General features: G+C 48.1%; 2 protein-coding genes across 2 annotated transcripts; one reads left to right on the top strand and one right to left on the bottom strand.

Annotated features, from left to right (window-relative positions):
* Positions 1–1,972: 1,972 nt before the first annotated feature.
* Positions 1,973–11,863, top strand: LOC136565608 (NF-kappa-B inhibitor delta-like). The gene is made up of 7 exons (XM_066564286.1): positions 1,973–2,017; positions 3,079–3,225; positions 5,527–5,578; positions 7,029–7,195; positions 7,730–7,846; positions 10,921–11,085; positions 11,828–11,863. Exons 1-7 carry the CDS (start codon positions 1,973–1,975, stop codon positions 11,861–11,863), a joined length of 729 nt encoding a protein of 242 aa, XP_066420383.1.
* A 4,027-nt stretch (positions 11,864–15,890) lies between these two features.
* On the bottom strand, positions 15,891–22,604 carry POU2AF3 (POU class 2 homeobox associating factor 3). Its single transcript, XM_066564285.1, has 5 exons — positions 22,492–22,604; positions 20,244–20,361; positions 18,556–18,628; positions 16,968–17,194; positions 15,891–16,208 (listed from the first exon to the last, which is right to left on the bottom strand). The coding sequence occupies exons 1-5, from the start codon at positions 22,602–22,604 to the stop codon at positions 15,891–15,893; spliced, it is 849 nt and encodes a 282-aa protein (XP_066420382.1).
* Between the last annotated feature and the right edge of the window lie 569 nt (positions 22,605–23,173).

Below are 23,173 nucleotides of genomic sequence, written 5' to 3'. Positions count from 1 at the left end.
CATCCCCTTTGAACCTTGTTTATTGCTTTCTTGACAAACAAGAGGCTCTTGGCTGGTGAACACAATTTCTCTGGGTTTTTCTGCTTTCTAAAGCCCAGGATTGTTAGATGGTTTTATTATTTATAAGATTAACTGAAAAAATAATTTCTTGTACTCTTTATTACCTGGAGTCCAGCTGCCACCCAGGCAATATTTCAAGTGACCTTGAGAGTTCATGCCTGGGTGAGGTTTGAAAACCCAGGTTGAAAGTCTTAAAGACTTTCCAAGAGTATTTTTTAATTGAATATTGACAAATGTGGAAGACACGAGCACTAGATCATGTAAGTGATCATAAAGTTGTTGGAAAAGAGCAGCAGTTGAGGCTGGCATTGAAATTAGTGGCTTATATTTGCAGAAAAACCCAGCAAAGAAATTAATTCAAAGGAGCTTAACTCACCACTGCTTCCTCCAGTAGTATGAAATTCAGAGATATTCCCTAGGTCAAACTGGGACAAAGCAGTTGTGAATCAAGCTCGTGGTTGCTCTGATTGCTTTTCAATTCCTTTCACTCCAATGTATGTAAATTCTGTGTGTGAACATAAAACAAAGATGAAACTGTTTCATCATTTCTTTCTGGGTTGTTCTGGTTAGAAAAAAAAAGACATTTTTTTTTCTTTTTTTTCAATAAAGATCTACAGTAACTTTGCTATGCCTAGAGTGTTTTATTTCCTACCCACAAGCGTTGGTTTAGCAATCAATTAGTTCAATAATATATGTACAGGCTAGAACCAGAGGTTAGCTGTCAGACTTTGTGCTAATTTTACACATTAAGCAGACTAAGAAGGAATTCCTTGATCCAGCTGTGGCCTGGAGGCATTTCCTGCAGCAGTCCTTGCTCCTGCAGTTCAGCTTCAATCACTTTTATCCTCTCCTGGCACCCTTGGGGATGTGTGGGTGTGCAGCCACAGCTAATGCTGAGCTTGACTGAAAATCAGATTAGCCAGAAAATTGTATTTCCACTTCCTGAGATTGTGAGGGGTGGCTCTGGAGAGAAACTACCCGAGGAGAGAAACAACTCCCACCACCTTCTGCCTGAAAAGCATCAAATATTTCTGTCTGCAGCAGAATAAGCCAGGGGTTGGTGTGACTGTGTGGGGGGTGGGTTCCTCCTGTTTTAGAGGGTTGGAATTTCCTTCAGGTGGGAGCTGGGGGAATGGAAGTGGCTCCAGCCAGAGCCAGATGACCAAAGTGAAGCAGAGAAATGTTCTCTCCATCACTGAGGGCCACCATCCACTCCCACGGGCTGTGCCAACTCTTTGTCTGGTGTGAAATATAAGGACAGTAAATAAATTATAAATAAATAAATAAAACTCCTCTCACCAGGAGTTTTGATAGAAATTAGAGATTAACAGGTTGATGTACTACAAATATATCAATTAGGGAGTTTAACAGGTTGATATATTACAAATATATCAATAGAGAGTTTAACAGGTTGATATATTACAAATATATCAATTAGGGAGTTTAATAAGTTGATATATTACAAATACATCAGTTAGGGAGAGGTTGTTACCCCGGATGGTGAGGTTTCACCCACACACTCAGAGCTGAATCACCCCAAAAAGGAATTTATACATCCAATTCCCCAAACTGGGAATGGTGGAGGACTTTGACACCTCCCAGTGGTGAATCTCAGCTGCAGGATGGTGCTGGAGTGGGAAGGAGGCAGCAGGCAAAGCTCAGGAGCGCTGAGGGCTCTTGGACTCCGCAGCTCTTCCCGTGAAAATGGGAATTTTGGGGCTCGTGGCATGGATTTGTGAAACCCTGGCTGTAAAACCCCAAAAGTGGCAGTGCTACCCTGTAAAACTGTTTGCTCCCAGCGTGGTCCATGGTCCATCAGTGATGGGTGTCTTTATTTATTTGCTGTCTTAGAATTCTGCATATTTATGCAGCTAAAGGCCTGCGGGCCCACACGCTGGCAGCCGCAGAGCGCATGAGAGCCCTGAGGAGACTCGATGCCAAGGAGCACAGAGGAAAGGTAAAAAGGGTAAAAAAGGGAAAAATCTTTCTCCTGCAGACAGCAAGATTTGGGATGGGAACAGGCTTGGCATGACAGGCAGCAAGGTACCCTAAAAATCAAGCTCTGCCCCTGCAAGGAAAGCTTGGCACTGATGGGCCTCACTCGGGGGCAGGATTGTAAAATTCAGTGGCAGGATTGTAAAATTCAGTGGCAGGATTGTAAAATTCAGTAGCAGGGTCATAAATCAGGTGGGATGAGAATGAGCCCATTCTTTTTTCAGCCCATGAGTGATGTGAGAAAACACTGGTCCAGTAAAATGTTTGTGTGTTGGCATCAGTCTCTGAGGCTGAAGGGTTTACAGCCAACTGACTTGTGCTGGACCTGACGCAGTTGGGGTTTAAAAAATGCTGAGTTTGGGTTGCCATCAAATTAAGGGCTGAAGAGCAGCAGAGGGAGTTCAGCAAGAGCTGGAAATCCCCATCTCAAGTGGGATTCCAAACCATCCTGCGAGCTGTGCTCATTCCTGGCACCACAATCCTTGGGATTTCAGCCAGCACTTTCCCCACTCCTTGTTTTACACCAGCAGCTGCTGTTGATGCCTTAGGATTTTAGCTTTTATATCTTTCATATATTTATAATCCTGCAATTCTTTAGTGTGTAACTCTAAAGCTCCATAGCCTGTCAGCTATTGTTCTCACATTTTATTCGGACAAAATAATTCCTCTCCAGGCCTGGAACTCAAGAACACCTCACTGTCTCAGGCCCTAAAAAGTATAAACAAAAGTGGGTTGGGGAGAGCAAACTGGGGGTAAATGACTTCATTACCTACAGCTGTAATTGGAGGATTAACCCTTGAAATGATCAAGCTTATAATTGTCTGAAAAACCCATGACCCTCTTGGGTGGAGCCTCTGGGAGGCTTTGACTGCCCAAGTTGTACCTATTGAAGGGCTTTAATAAACACACACTTTTATTCTGTTAATCTTGTCTAGCCTCTGTTTTAGGCAGCCACTCCAAGGCATGCCTGGCAGGCTCTGGAGTTAGGCTGAGTCCTCACTGCTGTCTGTGCTGCTGTTGCAGACTCCCCTGCTGGTGGCTGTCACCGCCAGGCAGGCAGCCATCGTCCACGACCTCATCCAGGCAGGAGCAGATGTCAACGCTGTGGACAACAAGGGGCAGTCAGCTTTACACCTTGCTGCAACATATGGCTACACCCAGGTCCTCCAGGTAGGGGAAGCTGGATGGTTTTAATAGCTGATGAATAATAGAAAGTGTATATATTGTATATACATACATACATATATATATATATAAAGTGTATATATATATATAAAGTGTATATATATATATATATATAAAGTGTATATGTATATATATATAAAGTGTATATGTATATATATATAAAGTGTATATATATACATATATATTTATATATGTATACTTTATATATTTATATATAAATAAATATATAATATATAAATATATAATATATAAATATATATTTTATATATAAATAAAAATACAAATATGTATTTTTATATAAATATAAATTGTGTATATTTTATATATAAATATATGTATGTATATATCTAGTATATTGTACATATATATAGTATATTGTACATATAAATATTGTATATGTATTGTATATATGTATATATACAATATATATGTTTATATACAATATACGTATATAAAAATATATAATGTATATATAATATACATGTATCTATAATACATATATACATGTACATATGCATATTATATATACACATATACACGTATATATTATATATAATGTATATATAATATAAAGTGTTGATGTTGGTGTCTTTAAGTAAAAGCAAGAGCTCAGTGAGAGATGGAGGCTGAGCAAAGGCTCCTTGTGTCAGGGATTGACTTCCCAGGGTGGGTTTTAACCCTTTTTTAGGGCTGTGCTTGCAGCCTGCTGTTACAGAGGAAAATTCTTTAGTGGCTCTGTGGGGAGAAAGAAATTATTTCTGCAGATCACAGCTCTAAAAGTGCTGGTGGCTCTGCTGAGCTCCCCGAAGGCAGGGGACGGGGGTGAGGTGTCCAGAAAATGAAATTAATTAAAAAACCTGCCTTGAGCCATGTCAGGGCTGAGCACAGGCAGAGTTTGGTGGCCCTGCTGAGCTCCCTGAGGGCAGGGGTGAGGTGCCAGAGTGTCCAGAAAATGGAATTAATAATAAAACCTGCCTTGAGGCCTGAGCACAGGCAGAGTTTGGTGGCTCTGCTGAGCTCCCTGAGGGCATGGGACAGGGGTGAGGTGCCAGGGGGTGCCCGTGGTGCTGGCACCACGTCCAGCATTCGTTAGCTGTGCCCAGGCTGAGCCCTGAGAGGGCAGTTAATGTGTAACACAGCCAGTTCTCTGGAAAACAGGTGTTTCCTTAAGTAGGAAAAGGGGGTTTAGTCGAGATGATGCCAACAAAGCCTCTCAGAGTGCCTCGTGGTGGTTTGGATTGCAAGGTTCCTTTGTTTGGTTTTTCTTTTGTGGGTTTCTTTGTTGGTTTTTTTTGTCTTGACATAAAAAGGGACAACGGGCAGAGACTCGCTCCTCGATGTGGTCAAAGCCATAAAAGGCTTTATGGTTTGTTTGTTTATTTTATTGGAGTTTTTTTTTTTTTTCCTAATGGATTAACTATCTAATCTCTAATAAGAACCTCAGAGCTAGGTGTCAATATTTGATCTGGACATATTTTATTTTTGTTAGAAGATAAGTCAAGCCCTAACCGTTCTGGGCGATCTTTCAGTGGGAGGATTCTGTCCTGAGCCTTGTCTGGCTTGACACAGATGAGTCACTGCAAAAATTCTCAGCTATTAATGTGAACAACTTGCTTTATTCAATCAAAAGAAAGAAATAAATTCTCTGTAATAATATAGACAAGGAGCCACTTAACTTCTTCGTGTTAAATCTATAACTTTCTTATATTAAAAAGTTTTAAAGTTGAGATTCTCTGCTAAATCCAAGAAATTCTCATCTCCAGATCATAATTCCTGGTGTTTCTGTAGCCTCATTGCCACAAGCTGAGGCTTTAACTTCACACACTGCTGCACACTGAGAACAAAAAGTAAATAAATTCAGCCTGAGAATTGTCAATGCTGGCAAACTTTTAGGCCATAAACTTTGGCTACACCTGTCAAGGAGAGGTTTTCATTTGTCCTTGTCAAGGATCACTCAGAATGAGCATGTCCTGGTGTCACTGGTGGCTTTGCCTAACCCAGGGTGAAAGTGAGGAGTCTGGCACTCCTGAGCTGGGGGCAGAGACTGAGTTTTACTGTCCTGAACTGAGAACCTGAAAGGATAATTGGGTGTGACTTAGGAAAGCAGGGAATGTGATCACCTTGAATGTCCCTCTTGGGAGCATTCACAGCACTGGGATCTAGTGTCAAATAATGGTTTGTAATTAAAATATCATTATCTGATGTTGTTTGGTTTTACATTTTGTTGGTTTTGGCTTGCACAGTGTTCTGCTGAACTAAAATTCTGCATTTCTCTGTTGCCTCCAGGTTATCCTGTCACTGGGTTTCCCTCTGGATTTGGAAATGAAGGATTTTGAAGGTAAAAACCTTTGCACAAGTGGTGTGAAAACCTGCATTGGATATTTCATTGCCTGATGCTCGGTGGGTTTTGGGCCTGTGCTGGGAGACCAGAGCAGGCTCAGAAAATTCCTGGGGGAGAGAGAGAGAGTTGTGTCTGTGCACTCAAATGCCACGAAACTCAAAGGTGCTGATGGCTCAGGGGGGATTAAATTGGAGCTAAAAACAAAAACATGCTGGAATGCCCCAAAAAGTGCCCAGAGAGAAAAAACCTGAGAAGGGCTTGTGCCTTGACAACACCTGCACAGATTGGATGAATGGTGGAATAAATGATTGGATGAATGATGGAATGAATGATTGGATGAATGGTGGAATGAATGGTGGAATAAATGATTGAATTAATTATTGGATGAATGGTGGAATGAATGGTGGAATGAATGGTGGAATGAATGGTGGAATGAATGGTGGAATGAATGATGGAATGAATGATGGAATGAATGATGGAATGAATGATGGAATGAATGATGGAATGAATGATTGGATGAATGGTGGAATGAATGATGGAATGAATGATTGGATGAATGGTGGAATGAATGGTGGAATAAATGATTGAATTAATTATTGGATGAATGGTGGAATGAATGGTGGAATGAATGGTGGAATGAATGGTGGAATGAATGGTGGAATGAATGGTGGAATGAATGGTGGAATGAATGATGGAATGAATGATGGAATGAATGATTGGATGAATGGTGGAATGAATGATGGAATGAATGATTGGATGAATGGTGGAATGAATGGTGGAGTGAATGATGGAATGAATGATTGGATGAATGGTGGAATGAATGATGGAATGAATGATTGGATGAATGGTGGAATGAATGGTGGAATAAATGATTGAATTAATTGTTGGATGAATGGTGGAATGAATGATGGAGTGAATGATGGAATGAATGATTGGATGAATGGTGGGATGAATGATGGAGTGAATGATGGAGTGAATGATGGAGTGAATGATTGGATGAATGGTGGAATGAATGATGGAATGAATGATGGAATGAATGATGGAATGAATGATGGAATGAATGATTGGATGAATGGTGGAATGAATGATTGGATGAATGGTGGAATGAATGATTGGATGAATGGTGGGATGAATGATTGGATGAATGGTGGAATGAATGATTGGATGAATGGTGGGATGAATGATGGAGTGAATGATGGAGTGAATGATGGAATGAATGATTGGATGAATGGTGGGATGAATGGTGGAATGAATGATGGAGTGAATGATTGGATGAATGGTGGAATGAATGATGGAGTGAATGATTGGATGAATGATGGAGTGAATGATGGAGTGAATGATGGAGTGAATGATTGGATGAATGCTCTCTGTGCCAGCCCTGCCTCCTCTCTGCACATCAGTGTTTTCCCGGCACTGTCCTCACCCCCATCCCACCTTCCTTTTCCAGGCCATACCCCTCTGCACTGTGCTGTCCTGGCCCACAACGCCCTGCTGAGGGAGCAGGGCAGGCAGGCAGTGCCAGAGGAGCAGCACAGGGAGCTGCAGCAGCAGAGCAGGGAGCTGGAATCCTGCATCCATCTCCTGGTGCAGACCGGAGCCTCCATCTACAGCCGGGTGAGGAGGGGCTGGGCTGTCCCTGGGTTTGTCTGGGAATTCTCCCCCAGTTCTCCTGCTCAAAACACAGGATTGGAGAAGGAATGAGCTGCTGGCACAAGGGCCAAGCCTGTTCTCCTTTCAAGGGACTGCTGGCAGGGTTAGGTGCTTGTTGTATGACTATTGTTACTGTTATAACAGTATATTACAATTAAAATAGTTAACCTCTAGTTGTAATAACATAAATTATAACATCTGGGTTATCTCACCCTTCTCATAAGATTAAAAATCAAATAAAAGTTTTTAAAATACCTCTCAATTACCCTATTTCTAAGTCAAGAAAACAAATATTATCCAACAGGTGCTGCCCTTTGGAGCTCCTGAAGCAGATGTGGACACTCAGAGGGTCCCTGAAGGGAGGGAGATGCTCCCCATCAGCTGCAGAGCTGGCCTGGCCTCCCTCTGTTGTGTTTATGGGATCTCTCCAGCTTGTCCTGCAGAACATTTCTTATTTGGCTTGGGTATTTTACATTCTTTTTCTCTGTTTTGAAATAGGATGTGAAAAGCAACAAGACAGTTCTTCATTACACAGTGCAGGATGGGAACGTCTCCCTGCTCAGGTACTTCCTGGAGCTGAACGCTTTCAAGTGCAAGGATTTTGTTAACAACAAGGTAATTTTTATCAACAACAGGGGGGGGGTTTACAAAGGGAAAGGGCAAAAGTTGCTATTCTGAACTTCTGTTCAACCCCAAACTGCATTTTCCAGTAAACAGACAGCTCACAGAAAAACAGCACCTGGCTTGAACTCTGTCATGAAAAGCAGGAGAGGAGAGAATGAGAAGGAGATAAGCAGGGAGGAGGAAGAACAGGGGAAATGGTTGCTTGAGGAGGAACATGAACTTTAGATTAGGCTGAGGATTGAGCAAACAGCCCTGCAGTGATGCAAGGTCTGACAGCAGCATGACACTGAGAGGTGGCACTTCAGGGCAGCCAGGTATCAATTCATCTCTGCTGTCAGATGTGGCACCACAGGAAGGACAAAGTCCCTGCTTCTGTCAAGGGCCACGGGGATTCTTTCTGCCTTAAACTTTATTTGCAGATTTTCTGGCACAGCCATCCCTAGGTTGGGTAAAGCAAGCTGGAAACCTCCCCAGAGCTGCCCCACAGCTCACCTGGGAGCAGATCCTGAGCAGTGACCACATCCCACAGGCAGCAGCTGCTCCCTCCTCCCAAACAAAAATCTGACATTCCTGGGAGCCTCAACTGAGCCACCAGTGCCCAGCAGGCAGAGCTTTGGGACAGGCTGCCCCTCTCAGCAGGGCTATAATGGGGTGATTCTGGCTGCTTCCCCTCTGTCCTCCTTTGGGGAAGGGGACGAACCTGGGGGTCCCTGTTTGATTCATTTTGGGACAGGCTGCCCCTCTCAGCAGGGCTATAATGGGGAGATTCTGGTTGCTTCCCCTTGTTCTCCTCCTTTGGGGAAGGGGACAAACCTGGGGGTCCCTGTTTCATTGCAGCACCTGCAGTCTCAGCCTTGCTCCCCAGAGTTTGTGCCCCTCAGGAGGGAAGTGAATTTCTCTGTCAATCCATTGCTCACCGAGGCAGACAAAAGGCAGCTTCACTTTTTTTACCCCTCCAGATTTCTGTTGGGCTGCAGAAAACCTATTTTGGGTTGTGTTTGTGGGCAATGGCGCCGAGCTGGTGCTTTTGTGTCCACTGAAGGGCTTTTCACTGCATTCCTTCTGTATCTTTAGAGACCCTCAGGCAGGTGAGAGCCTGTCCAGGGGAGTCTCTGTTGTCTCTTGATCACAATCCTGGGAGAGCTTCCTCCTGTGATAGGATCACTCAGAGTCCTCTGTCTTGTTGCTGAGCTGTTTGGGGCAAGGAGATATCCTGGATTTTTTAGCTCTTCAAAGCATGAAGAAGCCAAGGAAACAGCCATGTTTAGGTTTCCCTGGCTCACCCACTGCTTGTGCTTGTCTCACTCCAAATCTGTCTCCACGGCATTTTCACAATGAGAAAAATATTGAAGCCTTGGAGGTGTTTTCCATCTGGAGGATTCCTGGAGCCCACTTTGTCTCAAATGAGACCTATTAAAGTCAGCCTGAGGCTTCAAGGTCAGGCCTTGTCAGATTGCCTCATTATCTTAGCCCATGCCTGGATTTGGAATCTCTCAAGTGCAGATCTTTCCATTTTAACAAGAAATCCTGTAAAGAGCTTGTAACCATCCCTTGACTTTCTGGGATAATAAACTTGACAAGGATCTGCTTGTTCAGGGCTTGTAAAACATGCCTTGTCTGAGAAAAACTGTTAATTTTCTGCAATTTTATTTTCTGCAATTTTATTTTCTGCAATTTTATTTTCTGCTTCAGTTCTCCCTGATGTCTCAGTGGTTAACAGGAGTTGAAAATCACGTTTTTCATTTCCCATTTGAACAACTGGAACATCAACACAGGCTGCAGTTTGTGTCCAACCATTCCAATGCCATGGCAAACCCATGATTGTTTCTGAGAGTAAAAAGCCAAGCAGCTGCCTCAATGAGACTCTTGCAGACTAAAAATACCTCACCTTGTGCTTTTGTTTATCAGCTTTTTCTCACTTACAACCGTTACCAGTCATACCTGACCAGACAGGGCACAGATTTCTTCATGGTCTGGTGGCACCAGAGCTTCTGCAGCCCCCTCCATCCATGCCTGGCTCCACAGCCAGCTCTGTCCCTCCTGTGCCAGTCCTGGCACTGCAGCCAAGCCATGCCTGGCCTTGGGAACTGGAATCTTCCTGGCACTTGGAAGTTTTGGGAAAGGGGGAATGTGTGGAGCACAAACGGGACTGGTGCTGTGGAGCTTTGTGTGATGGGCAGCACTGTGATGTGTTTGGTGTCTATAATCCAATGTTATTTATTATATTGCTATAATTTAGTGCTTCCCAATTAAATATTTCCATGCCTGTTACAGCCTTCTCTTTTTCCAGTAACTCCCCAGGTCTGTTTCCATGAGGCTGTGATTTAGGGGGTGATTTCAGAGCAGCTTTAGGGGGGCATTTCAGAGCAGTTTTAGGAGGGGTTTCAGAGCAATCATACATGAGGTTGTGATTTAGGGAGTGATTTTTTAATGGGGGGTTTCAGTGCAATCATACCTGAGGTTGTGATTTAGAGAATGATTTCAGAGCAGTTTTAGGGAAATTTCAGTGCAATCATACATGATGCTGTGATTTAGGGAGTGATTTTTTAATGGGGGATTTCAGTGCAACCATACATGATGCTGTGATTTAGGGAGTGATTTTTTAATGGGGGATTTCAGTGCAATCATACATGATGCTGTGATTTAGGGAGTGATTTTTTAATGGGGGATTTCAGTGCAATCATACATGATGCTGTGATTTAGGGAGCGATTTCAGAGCAGTTTTAAGGGGGACTTCAGAACAACCAGGCTATGATTTAGGGGGGGGTTTCAGCAGCCAGGGAATGTTCCTGCTTCAGGGCTATTAATTACCTACACCCAAAGCATCAAAGCTACCAATTTGTGGTGCTCTAGCAAAGAAAAAGAATCTGAATCCACAAACCTCCTGCCTGGGAGAGACAGAGCAGAGATCCTCCCTCAGCTCCTGATGACAAATCCCATGAGGATTCTTCTCTCATTTCACACCTCCATCCATCTCTAGGATGATTCTGGGGAGATGGCACAGCTCACCAGGGAATTTATCTGGGTTTTTTACTCCTTTTTGTTCCCCCTTCCCCCTGCTTCAGGCCCATGGCAACACAGCCCTGCACATGGCAGCTGCTTTGCCTGGGGACAAGAACCAGAAGGAAATGATCCAGCTGCTCCTGGAGCACGGGGCAGACCCCAGCATCAGGAATTTGGACAATGACCAGCCCATCCACATGGCCCCTGCTGGGATAGCTGGGGATCAGGTATGGGATCCGCATTGCTGCTCCCCCCTAACACACCTGCACGCTCCAGGGGGGGCTGGGTTTTGTGCTTGTGAATATAAAAGTATTCCTGATGTATTTGGGTGTTTATTTAGGTCCACGTGTACGTGTCAATAATTGTGTGTGTGAGTGGTTTTGGTGGCTCAGATGGTGCTCCCTGAAATTCCATGTTTTTTGGCAGGTCAGGAATTTGCTGAAGAAAGGGAAAGTCACACCTGCATTCAACTCCTGCCACAGAAGTGCCAGATCCTGATTTATCTGCAGTTTATAGAACAGCTTCAACTCCAGCTTCTGCCTCCTATAAAAACTGTGAGGGTGGTTCTGCAGCACATCCCTGCTCCTTCAGGCTTCAGCCAGGCTGGGCTGGGAGTGTTTCTCAACCTGTGGCCACGAGCAGCACATCAGACAGCAGAAGATGGGCTTTCAAATGGTTGAAAACTCAATTTTGGTAACAGAAAATGTGAATAAACCTCCAGCAAGGAGGTGAGCAAATCAAGGAGCTGCTACATAAATATTCCAAATAAGTTGAAAGCACAGCCAAGCTTTGAAACCCTTGGATGTGACAGAGCACAAGGTGACAGTTTGGCTGTAAGAGGTTGAGAAATGCTGCTCTGAGACACCCCCAAACTGTGCCTCTGGCTGGGCCTGTGCACAGGGAGTGCTGGAAATGCTGCAGCCTCTGGGATGTGCAGCTCCCACTGACCCTGCTCCCCTGGGAATGCAGGATCCCGAGGGGGGAGAGCCTGGATGGAGAACTTGAGCCAGCCCTGGCTGGATTTCACCCCAGGGGATGGACATGCAAAGGCAAGAGCCCCAGGGGTGGCTCCTGCGAGCTGGAACTGCCATTCCCAGAACTTTGGGAGGGCTCTGGAGCAGCTGCCCATGGCCAGCCCAGGGAAAGAAACAGCTGCTGTAAGAACAAGGACATGGGGTAGGTTTGTGTGGCTGCTGAGGGGAGGATTCCAATGCAATGCACTGCAATCCAATCCCATCCCAGTCTCCAGCTCTGGAAGCCCCTCAGGTGGGAGCTCACCTCACCTGGGGGCAGACAGAGAATCCCTTTGGGTCTCCCAGAGCCTTTAGGGCAGCAAACCCGTGTGGGTGTGTGCAGGGAGTGCTGCCCTGCTCCCTTTCCCACCTGACAGGGGTTTGGCCGATTCCTTTTAGCGTTTCTGTGAAATGATTTGTGGATTGCTGTGCAATCTGTGGCTCTGCAAGGCCGTGTTTTGGCAGAGGCTGGGGCTCACTCTGAGCTGTATTTTGGATGTTGCTGGCTCCTCAGTGTGTGCAGGTGCTGCTCTCCAGCAGTGTGAGCACAGAGATGAAGGGCAGAGTTCTTAAATCACTGCAGCCACTTCCTTGAGCACCCACTGGCTGCTGTCTCACTGGGATTTCCTGAGGCACTGGCAGGCCTGGAGTGTTTAAACAACTGACAGGAGCAAAAGCTCTTAGGAAATGCAGAGACCTCGATTTTCCAGCCCTCCTCTCTGCTGTTGGGCCATCGCCTCTCACTACACGTACCTGCAATCCTGCTGACAGAGAAGCAGACGTGTATTTGCATGTGTTTGCATAAATTTTCATGTATCTGAGCACAGGCCAGCAAAAGCCAGTGCTGTCTCACTTGGAAGGATGCTACAACGAGCCCTGAATGGAGGGAGAAGGGTATCAGGGAGGTAATACCGTGTGTCAAGGCAAAACGATGGAAAAAATATCAATTTCTGGATCCTGCAGCAGCAGAACTGTCAAACTGCGAGCAATGTGAAAGTGTAAAAAGCTTTTTTCCACCTAGAAATGTCTGTGAGGTGACTGAATTCCTTTGGAAGTGAAAAAATACAGGAGCTTTCTTCCCTTGAGTGGCTTTTCCCTTTATTGTGTCATCTCTAGGGTGTTTCATACAAACCAGTGTCAATGGGAGTCTGGAATCATCACCATCTCCAGAATATCAGGGAAAATATCCTTTTAGGGGAGGAATTAAAGCATCCCCCTGGAAGCTGGGAGCTGGTGGATGAGGTTTGCAGTGGGAAGAGCCCGTGGCAGTGCCAGGATTCCTCCTCTCTGTGCTCAGCTCCCCAAAGCTCAGCCTGCAGAGGCCTCCTCTGGAAGCAGCCACCATCCACAAGCTGCTCCTGTTGGCTTTGGACTGGAGCCACCAGACTGTTGGAAGCTGCTGCTTCCCCCCTGTGTGTAAAACAATTTTCTCTTTTCCTTTCCCAATTCCTGGCCTGGCTGTGGAGAAAATCACTTTTAAATCTCAAACCTGAGCGTCTTCTCTACTTCTCTCACTGATTTAAGCAGTTCACACCTCACTCCTCAATTTTTTATTGCTCTTTCAGGGCAAATGTAACTTCTCAAAGCTCAGGCTTGCTGGCAGTGTGTGATATCCCTTTATTTGCACAGTTTATCTCTTCCTACCTGTGGCTTTGGATAAGTTGTTAATAACAAAGGCTCGTTATCACCAAGCAAACGTTCTGAAGTGGCACCATAGAAAAGCTGTCAGTCGGTTGGCAAGGGAAACTTTTAGATCAAATTCTCGGGTAGAGAAGCTGAAAATAAGAACCTTTTCTCGGTAACTGTGGGTGACTTCTGGGGTTATTCATGGCTTTGTAAGCATGAGATGATCCTCGGGTTTGTGTTTATAGAGGCAGTCAGGGCTTCACTTGGCAGGGACTGATGAAATGCCAGCCTTTCAGCAGAGGCAGCTCTGCTTTAGGTATTTCCTTTAACTCCTTTTTACTTTTGGGAGGGATGAAAGAGGGAAATAATACATTTCTCACAGAAAACACACAAGTAACCTTTGAATGGCTCCTCTGTTGTGTTTTTTCCCTTTCTTGTGTCAACAAGGCCTTGTGTCAACAGCCAGCAAGCTTCTACTTGTCCTGAGTGTGTCCCCGGGGCTGTTGACAGCATCTCAAACCAGTTTCCAGTCTGGCACGGGTGGGATTGCAAAACCACTGCAGGAGGAGCAGCAGGGAAGGAGGAAGAAGCTGCAAGGGATGGAAATGGTGTTGCTGATGTGATGGAAGCTGGTACAGCCCGGAGGTTTTGGTCTGTAGGAATATTCTGCTGGAAATATCTTGGCCTCCTCCACTGAGGAGGGGTTTTTTGGCCTGGATCAGGCATCATCCGAGGATCAGGATGGGATTTAGGGTGGTTTTAGTGCTGATGTTGCTTTGTGGCTGTGCCAGCAGTGGGATCAGGGGTGGGCACAGATATTGATGAGTGTGCAATCTGCTAAAACCCTGTCAGAATTAAACATCCGCCTCAGCTGGAGGTCAGAAATATCTTGTCAGACTCCAACACTTAAACCCGTTCTGAAACCCGTATTTATCATTTCATGGTGCCCTTTCACTCCCTGAGAGCATCTCCCTGGCTCTGCTAAGCTCAGGCCAACCTTGGGGAGGATGTGGGCACCCCATTTCCTCTAGAAGCCTCCAGTTTCTTGCCTCAGCCTCATTTTCTGGCTTTTTCTTGCTGCTGCTAAGGGGTTCTGATGTGTGGCTCCAGGTGTGCCCGCTCCTGAGGCAGGAGCAGCTGGCGCTGGGTGAGCTCTGGGGTAGAATTCCAGCCCTTCAGTGCCCCAAAGGATCACCCAGGGGCTGAAGCAGCTGCCAGCACTACGGAAATGACACTTGGTGGGGTGTCCCTGCACAGGGGTGATCACACCTTCAACTGCTGCAAAGTTACAGCTCTTTAGCATTTATATAATAATAATATATATATTTTGCTGTGACCTCTTGCATTTATCACTTGGGCCAATGCTGAGATTAATCAGGGGAGAAGGAGAGATATTATTTGAATATTTTTAAAGCATGTTTTGGAAAAAAAAAAAAAAAACTGGTACCTTACATAAGGTAAAGGAACGGGAAAGGTTTTCAGTTCAGCATGGAAGTGTCTGGGTGAGGTGAGCAAACAGCTGGATAGAATTCATATTTGTCTTTGCAGGTGTAGTTATTTCTCTTTTTTGGTGGAATTTAATATGGAGAGATGCTTCTTTCTTTCTTTCCAGTTTGCCTCACCAAGAGGAGGCAAGACAAAATGTTAGGAAGCTCTGGGTTTATGCAAGAAGGAGGAAATCCTCAGGTATTACAATTTTCCTATTATCTACTCTAAAAAATAAATCATTTAGCTCCTGTTCAGCTGATTTTGCTGAAAACCTTTTACCTCTGAGGAGCCAGGGCTAAACCCTGGTGTGGCAAACATCAGCTTTCCTTTTCTGCCAGAACCACTGGGAAATGTCACCAGGGCAGCCTGAGCAGCAGCAGAGGTGAGGAGCTGCAGATCCAGCTCAGAGCTGGGTGATGCACAGAGTTCTCTGGGGAAAAATGGATTAAATATGGACTTTTTATCTGCTGGAAAAGGTGAGTGAGAGCTTTTGTGTCACTGAATAGGCTGCTCAAAACCTCATCCTCACCTCTGTGAGAGCAGGGTCAGCAGCAGAAGAGAAAAGCACTGACCTTTTGCACATGAAAAATGAGCAGGCTTCAGCATTTGCACCAAATGATTTATTTGTATCAAAAAGAGCTGGTTTAATAACAAGTGTTTGATAAGGCAGCTTCAGATTTATTTTTAAAAACAGCAACAATGAAAAAAAAAAACCAGGGACAAAACCCCACCAAACCACCAACAACCCCCCCCTAACCGTAGATCAATGTAGTGACAGCATTGTGTAAAAAAACGTGTGAGTAGTGAAGAATAAACGGGGCTGTGTTAGGCAGCACAACTTTGCATAGTTCATGGGCAATTTAATCTGATTTGGATAGAGTGGATGTGTGAAACCACAGCCCCCATTAGCTGTAGCAAATGTCCCAGCTCCTGTCCCTCCTGAAGAAGTCCTCAGCCACGGCCAGGGGTGGCAGCAGCTCCAGGCAGTCCGAGCTGGGGCAGGGGCAGCACTGCGGGCCCCTGCTGTCCCTGCCCTGAGCCCCACAGGCTGGGCAGCAGCACGCAGGGCTGGCCAGGGGACACGGGGGGTGGCAGGGCCACTCCTCCATGGGGCAGCTGTAGGGTGGGCTGGGGGTCAGCGGGGTGAGGGGAGACAGCTGAGGGGGAGAGCAGCTGGAGTTCCACGGGCTGGGCAGGTCTGCTGAGCTGGGAGAGCTGGCAGCCTGGAGATTGAGAGAGAAAAAGGGGAAAAAGGAGATTTCAGGGAAATATGGCCAGCAGGCAGGATTGCTGTGCTGTTGCCTTTCTCATGTGGCTGCCCAGGGAGGTCCTGGAGGTGTGAACCCAATGTTAACAGGGACAATCCCTGCCCAGGGAGGTCCTGGAGGTGTGAACCCAATGTTAACAGGGACAATCCCTGCCCAGGGAGGTCCTGGAGGTGTGAACCCAATGTTAACAGGGACAATCCCTGCTCAGAGAGATCCTGGAGGTGTGAACCCAATGTTAACAGGGACAATCCCTGCCCAGAGAGATCCTGGAAGTGTAAACCCAATGTTAACAGGGACAATCCCTGCCCAGAGAGATCCTGGAGGTGTAAACCCAATGTTAGTAGGGACAATCCCTGCCCAGGGAGATCCTGGAGGTGTAAACCCAAAGGCAGTTTCTGTTAGTAGGGACAACCCCTTGCAGGAGCTGTGCTTCTCTTTGCACAAAATCTACAGGACCTCTAGAAGGGACATTCCCCATCCTGCAGCCTCTCCCAGTTTATTTGGGGTCCCCCATGGGAAAAGAAGGGACATTCCCCATCCTGCAGCTTCTCCCAGTTTATTTTATGCCCCCTGTGGGAAAGCATTCAGAGCCCATGAGCATCCCAAGCTCCTAAAAGCAGCCAAATTCCCACATTGCTGCTGCTCTGCCCCAGGAGGTGACTCCCTCTCCCCCTGGGGACACCTGTGGCTGCTCCCCTGGGTCCCAAAGCTCACCAGGCCCTGGTTGAAGCAGAGCTGGACTGGCTGGAAGGTGTCTGGGGTGCAGTGTGGGGGTGGCTGGAAGGCACTGAAGGCTGCCTCAGAGGGTGCATCTGACTGCAGGCAGGAATCTATCAGCTGCTCCAGGTAGCCAGGGCTTTCCTCACAGGACAGGCAGCTGGAAAACTGCCAGGATGGGCAGCAGCTGGGCACAGGAGGGATGGATTCTGCTTCAAAAGGCTCTAGGAGAGAAAGGAAAGCAGACAGCAGCAAATTAATCAGTGCCTGTCTTCACAAAGGGCAGGTTTCAGTGCTCTCCCAGGCTCAGTAACCCTGTGAATTCAGACATTAAACAGGCCTCTCAAGGGCAAGGGGGATTTTGTAGGAAAGCAGAAACCACAAGGGAGATGCTCCAAAGCATGTGAATAACTCAGGGAAGGCAGCCCCCTCAGCTCTGAAGCTCTTTAACTGCTGGAAACTCTTCTGGCCCCAGGCATTTTGGACAGGGATCCAGCTGGAAACTCCCTCAGACTCTCGACCCTCTGTGCCCTGTTTGCAGCCCCAGAAGGTGCCAGGCAGTGATTTGTGCTTCCCAGCCTGGCAGATGTGCCTTTGCCTCATCTCCAGACCCGGGGCAGCTACACCTGCAGGAACAAGGGGATAACAGGAGGATAATTTGCCTTTTTTTTATCCTCCAAACAGCCAGACAGGAGCAGAACAAATGGAGCAAGGCAGGGCTGATGTGGCATTGTGACCATGTAGTGTTGCTGGCCAAAGGGTGAGTTCCTGGAAAGCTCACAGCAGATCTGGCTTTCCAAATTATTATCTTTTCACACCAAGCTCAAACATGGTTTAAGCCCTGTCCAGGTGAAGGGCACAGGTCTGAAATGCACATTGCAGGGTCAAAGGTGGCAGTGTTTAGCTGGCTCTGGGGAGTGAGAAACACCCAAAATACATAAACTGATGGAGACCTTCCAGCCTGAAAAGGCTTTGGCATGTCAGCTTTGGCGTGTCTCACGTTTCTTTATTAACATAAGCAAATGGATTCCCAGCTATCGATGATTTAACAATTTCCTTGTCCATGCCATGTGTGCACTCACACCTGCCCAGCCTTTCCTCTGAGCTTTGGCTGGGGATACCTGAAGGATCTGCGAGCCCAAAGTGCCCCTCCCCTCACCCCTTCCCCCTTTTCCTTGGATATTCGCAGGCAGGAGGAGGAAACTCTTGGTGGTGTTGAAAATCTGGTATTTCTCTCATTCCTGTGGATGCTGGCAGGAGAGGGAGGAGAGAACAGAACCCAGCCAGGGGCTCCAGGGCACTCTGGCCCTCGGTGGCCCCCAGAGCCTGGGGAAGGCGATGCTGTTCCCTCGGGATGAGCATCTTTTCCCGAAGGGATGGAATTCCCTGCTGTGGGATGGATAAGCTGGGAAAGGAGAGCCCCGTGCGCTCTCAGCTCCTCATCTGCATCCCGCGGGCTCCCTGCAGGTGCTGATTGGCCCCACCGCGGGCGCTGCCGGCCTCAAACAGGGCTGGGAAGGCTCGGGGCGGTGGGAAAAATTGGGAATGGGGCGGGAAGGGCCGTGTGGATGGGCTTTGTACCAACCTGGGTGAGGCGGAGACACAGACTCTGCAAACTGGATGCTGCTGCTGCTGCTGCTGCTGCTGTCCCAAGGAACCTGAGCAAAGAGAAGGGAAGGAGGGGAGCTGCGGCACAGAGCGAGGTGAGTCTGGATTTCAGAGAAAACTCTTGAAATAAACCTTATTTCCCTCCTGGCTGTGGCTGGGAAAACCTCGCTGGCACTGACAGAACATGAGATGAATGTGCATAACAGGATTTTTGATGGGCACAGCACCCACCCGGGGTGAAGCCCCTGAATCAGCTCTGTGCTGAGGGGCTCTTTTTGCTCGTTTTGCTGCATTCCCCATTCTACAGAGCTGCCTCTGAAACTGGTGTGTGTTAATTTCCAGGAGCGTGAATTCCACACTGGAGGGAACCCCAAGGAGTTCCTAGGAATGGATATTACTGGGAATGAGTCATTAACTAAAGACCACTGCAGGTGTCCCAGCAGACTGGATTGGTGTCGTTTGAGAAGCAGCTCTAGCAGTGCTCCTTGAAAAGGGACAGCTTCGTTTTTTAAGGAATGCTGGAAGCTGCAGCAAGACAGATCAACCACTTCCAGGGACCTGACCTGCTGGAAGGAAGAAACCCACCCCAAAAGGAACAGGAGTTTTGCTGCTTAGGGGCCAGGATTTTACTCTGCAAGTACAAATGCTGGCGGGATTTTCCCCCTCAGATTTAATTCATACAACCCTCCACTTCATTTCCTTTATTCAAGCTGCTCTCGAGTGAGCAGCTCATTTCCCTGGCAACAACTTCCTGGCACATCCCGTGCATTTAATTCCTGAAACAGTGGCTCTTCTGGGCTGAGGGTGCCTTTTGTCCCTTTTTGCTGCAGACGTGACAAGGCAGAGATGGAGTCCCCAGGCTGAGCTTTTCTCAGCGCACATCCTGCCAGCCCAGAGCCTCGGGGCTTTTGGGGCGGGCCATACCTTGTGCAGGTCACCGAGGTGACTTCCCTCACCGCCGCTTTTCACTTTTTCCTGTGTGGGCACCACAGGGGTTGTGTGAGGTGCTGGTGGGAAGTGAAAACCGGTTCCACGCAGCCCTGGGACACCTGGCTGTGATGAAGAGGCTGCTGCTCTTGGGGCTGCAGGGGAGCAGTGACCCAGCGTTTCCAAAACCTGACAATTCTCTTCACCCAGACCCTCTCTGCCCCTGGATCTCAGGCTGATTTTTGTGCAATCAGCTGCAACAAAGTGCAGAGGCTGAAATCTGAAAAGCTCCAAGAGCTGCAATGTCATGAACCAGGAAGAAATAATGATTTGCCAAGCTCTTTATGCAAATCCCCTGAGTGGCTGGAGCTGGAGGAATCCTACAAAGGCTGGAAGAGGGAATGAGAGGGAATGTGCAGGTGTGTGTGTGCACTCAGAGCTCAGCCCCTCCTCCAGAAGGGATGGGGCTGCCCAGGTGTGCTTCCATCCCGGAGGGAGTGACTTTTCTGGAGAAGCAGCTCTGCTTTCTCCCTGTATTCCTCAGATTCTCACTCCTTTAAGTCACTGCTGCAGCTACTCTGACTGAATGTTCCTTTCCCCCATCCTCACCCGCCTGTTACTCTCAGATTTTGGCCCAGAAATTACAGTCCTGGAAAAAAAACCCCAAAAAACCAAAAAAACAAAACACAAACATTGAAAGAGAAGCTACAAAGCCAACACCACAATATTTTCACTCACTGCTGAACCAGTGGCTGCTTGTCGTGCTCTCCTCTGCTGCAGCAACTCCTTGACCGTGATCTTCACCCTCACACCTTGGTACACCTTGGGCTTTCCTGGAAGAATTTGGGGAAAAACACTTTGCAAGGAGGGAGAATCTCAGAGCAAACAGCAAATCCAGCAGCTTTTCAGGTGTGCTCTACGTGGAGAACAGTTTTAGACTTTACATGACTAACTTTTGAGTCTCTCTTTGCAGTCACACTCACAGCCCTCTTTAACACCTGCTATCCCAGCTTGGGACAAGCAGGCACTCATGAAAATCTTGCTGTTGATAATATTTAAAACCCACATGTTTATTATCTATCTCCTCCTTCCCCTGCCCCCTTCCAGCTTTCCCAATACCAAGCTCCATCTGGTGCTGCTGTTGGAATCATTTAAATTCCTGACATATTTGCCTCCCTCAGGACCTGAAAATAAATGTGGGAAGTGTTTCATCTGGCAGATGAAGCCCAAGAATAAAACAATGGAAATATGTGGGTGGTTATTCAGAGAGCTCAACAAAACACCAATAAAATGACTGTTTTCTTGCAAAGCCTAGATTATCTCTTTATTCTGCTCATGTACAGCCCCTATTTATTTCAAACAAGAATTTAGGGTGTGTTTAATCCAGCCAAAACCAGGCAGCAATCACCAGCCACTACCAAATGAGGGATTTTTAGGACAAGAAATTATAAAGAATTTACTTCTTCTGAAAAACCACTTTCACTGGTTGCACTCATGGTAAAACACTCAGCTCCTCTGGCAGTTGTCCTAACTTTCTGCTGGTGTTTTAATTGAAATCACACAATAAAAGGAAACACACCCAGACTGGTCTCTACACTCAAAAAATGCCAGAGCAGGGAGCAGACAGCCCTGAAGGAGGCACCAAAAATAAATTCCCAGCAGGAGAGCAGCAGTGCCAGAGCTAAACCCGGCCTTCCAGTGCCACCTCTGGGCACAGAACACCTTCTCCAGGGCAGATGCACAGCACCAGGAGATCCTGGCACAGAAACAACGCTGGTTCTGCAGATTCTGCCCACACAGCCAGGGAATCCTGCACTGCAGGCATTGTCCTCTTGTGCTGGAACCTCTGCTGTCAGTGCCCCTGGGGTGATCTGGGGGAGGACAGGCTGGGACAGGCACCCCGGGCCCTCCAGAGAGTGACAGGGCTGCCCTCAGGGCGGTTTGCTGAGCTGGGCTCAGCTGGGGATTATCCAGCTCGTGTTTTGGCGTTTTGTTTCTGTTCAACAAGCTAAAGCTGGGCAAAATGAGGGAGGGAAGAGTGGGATTTAAGGAGAACACGCTGTTACCAGAGCTCCCTGCAGGCAGGGAGGGCTCTGAGGTGGCAGGGCCAAGGGGGGGATGGTGAGGGTGGGCAGGGAGCAGAGTGATGGGGCTGGGGGCAAGGGTGGGCACAGGGTGGGCAGGGCAGGTGGGGAATCAGGAGCAGGGTGACAAGGACAGGATGGGGTGGGGTCGAGGAGCGGGATGGTGAGGGTGGGCTGGGGGCCAAGGGCAGGGTGATGGATTTGGGAGTCAGGGAGGAGGGTGGCCAGGGTGGGTCATGGGTCAGGGACTGGAGTGACGATTCCAGGGCACAGAGAGCAGCGTGATGGGGCTGGGGGTCCAGGGGCACAGTGATGGTACTGGGCACCGAGGGAAAGGCTGGGAGGGTGGGCTGGGAGTAGGGTGACAAGGACAGGGGGTGGACTCGGGGTCGGGGAGTGGGGCTGGGATTCAGGGGCAGCGTGGCCGGGGAGGAGTGTGTGGGGTGGGCACAGAGGTGCAGGGTGGGCACACAGAGATGCAGGGAGGGCACAAAAGTGCAGGGAGAGCACAGATGCAGAGAAGATACCCAGAGGTGTGGGGTGGGCACAGATGTAGAGAAGGCACACAGGGATGCGGGGTGGGCACAGAGGTGCGGGATGGGCACCCAGAGGTGCAGGGAGGGCACAGATGCAGAGCAGATACTCAGAGGTGTGGGGTGGGCACAGATGTTGAGAAGGCACACAGGGACGCGGGGTGGGCACACAGGGATGCAGGGAGGGCACAGATGCAGAGAAGATACCCAGAGGTGCGGAGTGGGCACAGATGTAGAGAAGGCACACAGGGATGCGGGGTGGGCACAGAGGTGCGGGATGGACACCCAGCTGTGCGGGGTCCCCTGTGTCCCCCGGCCGGGTGTGCCAGCCCGGCAGCAGCGCCGCTCGGAGCCCGCGGAGCCCCGTGCCCAGCCGGCACCCGGCGCTGGCAGCCGGCGGGCAGCAGCCGATCGTGCCGTGCCTCCTCCCTCCCTCCCTCCTCCCCGCCCTCCCCGCTCCCTCCTGCCTTGGCAGGCGGCATCGCCTCGCTGCCGGAGTGACCCCGGCGAACCCCGAAACGGCCCCAAAGCGGGGTGCGGGGGCGGCGGGGGGACGGACAGAGCGGGGCTTACCGGACATGCCGAGCCGGAGCGGGCAGCGCCTCGCCAGGTGCCCGGTGCAGCAGCAGAGGTGGCCCCGGCCCCACAGGCTGGCCAAGGGGGCAAGAGGAGTCAGCCTTGAAATTTGGGGGCGAGGGGACCTGCCTGTCCGGTGCCAATGGCAGGTGGATCCCGACAATATTATTGTTTTATCCCTACGGGTATAAGTTTGAGTTTTTCTCTCCTAATGCCAAGTATTTAAAACCTCTAGAAACCAATGATTTGACAATCAATGATTGCGCGATACTTTCAATTTGAATATTCAAAGGCTCCACAAAATGGGCTATCTTTTTGTGAAACAGAGCACATCCCCATCTAGCAGAGGGTCTGGGGGAATAGGATTTGGTGGGGTCACTCTCCCCACCCTTTGCTTTTGGGACATTTGCAGAGTTTTATCCATCTTTCCCTGAATGAAGCATATGCCTCTAAAGCAGCTCAGAGTTTTCCCCTC

This window comes from Molothrus aeneus, chromosome 22 (assembly GCF_037042795.1).
Source record: "Molothrus aeneus isolate 106 chromosome 22, BPBGC_Maene_1.0, whole genome shotgun sequence".
Lineage (NCBI taxonomy): Eukaryota > Metazoa > Chordata > Aves > Passeriformes > Icteridae > Molothrus > Molothrus aeneus.
The sequence above is the reverse complement of the archived record's forward strand: the minus strand, read 5'-3'. Positions and strand labels throughout refer to the sequence as shown.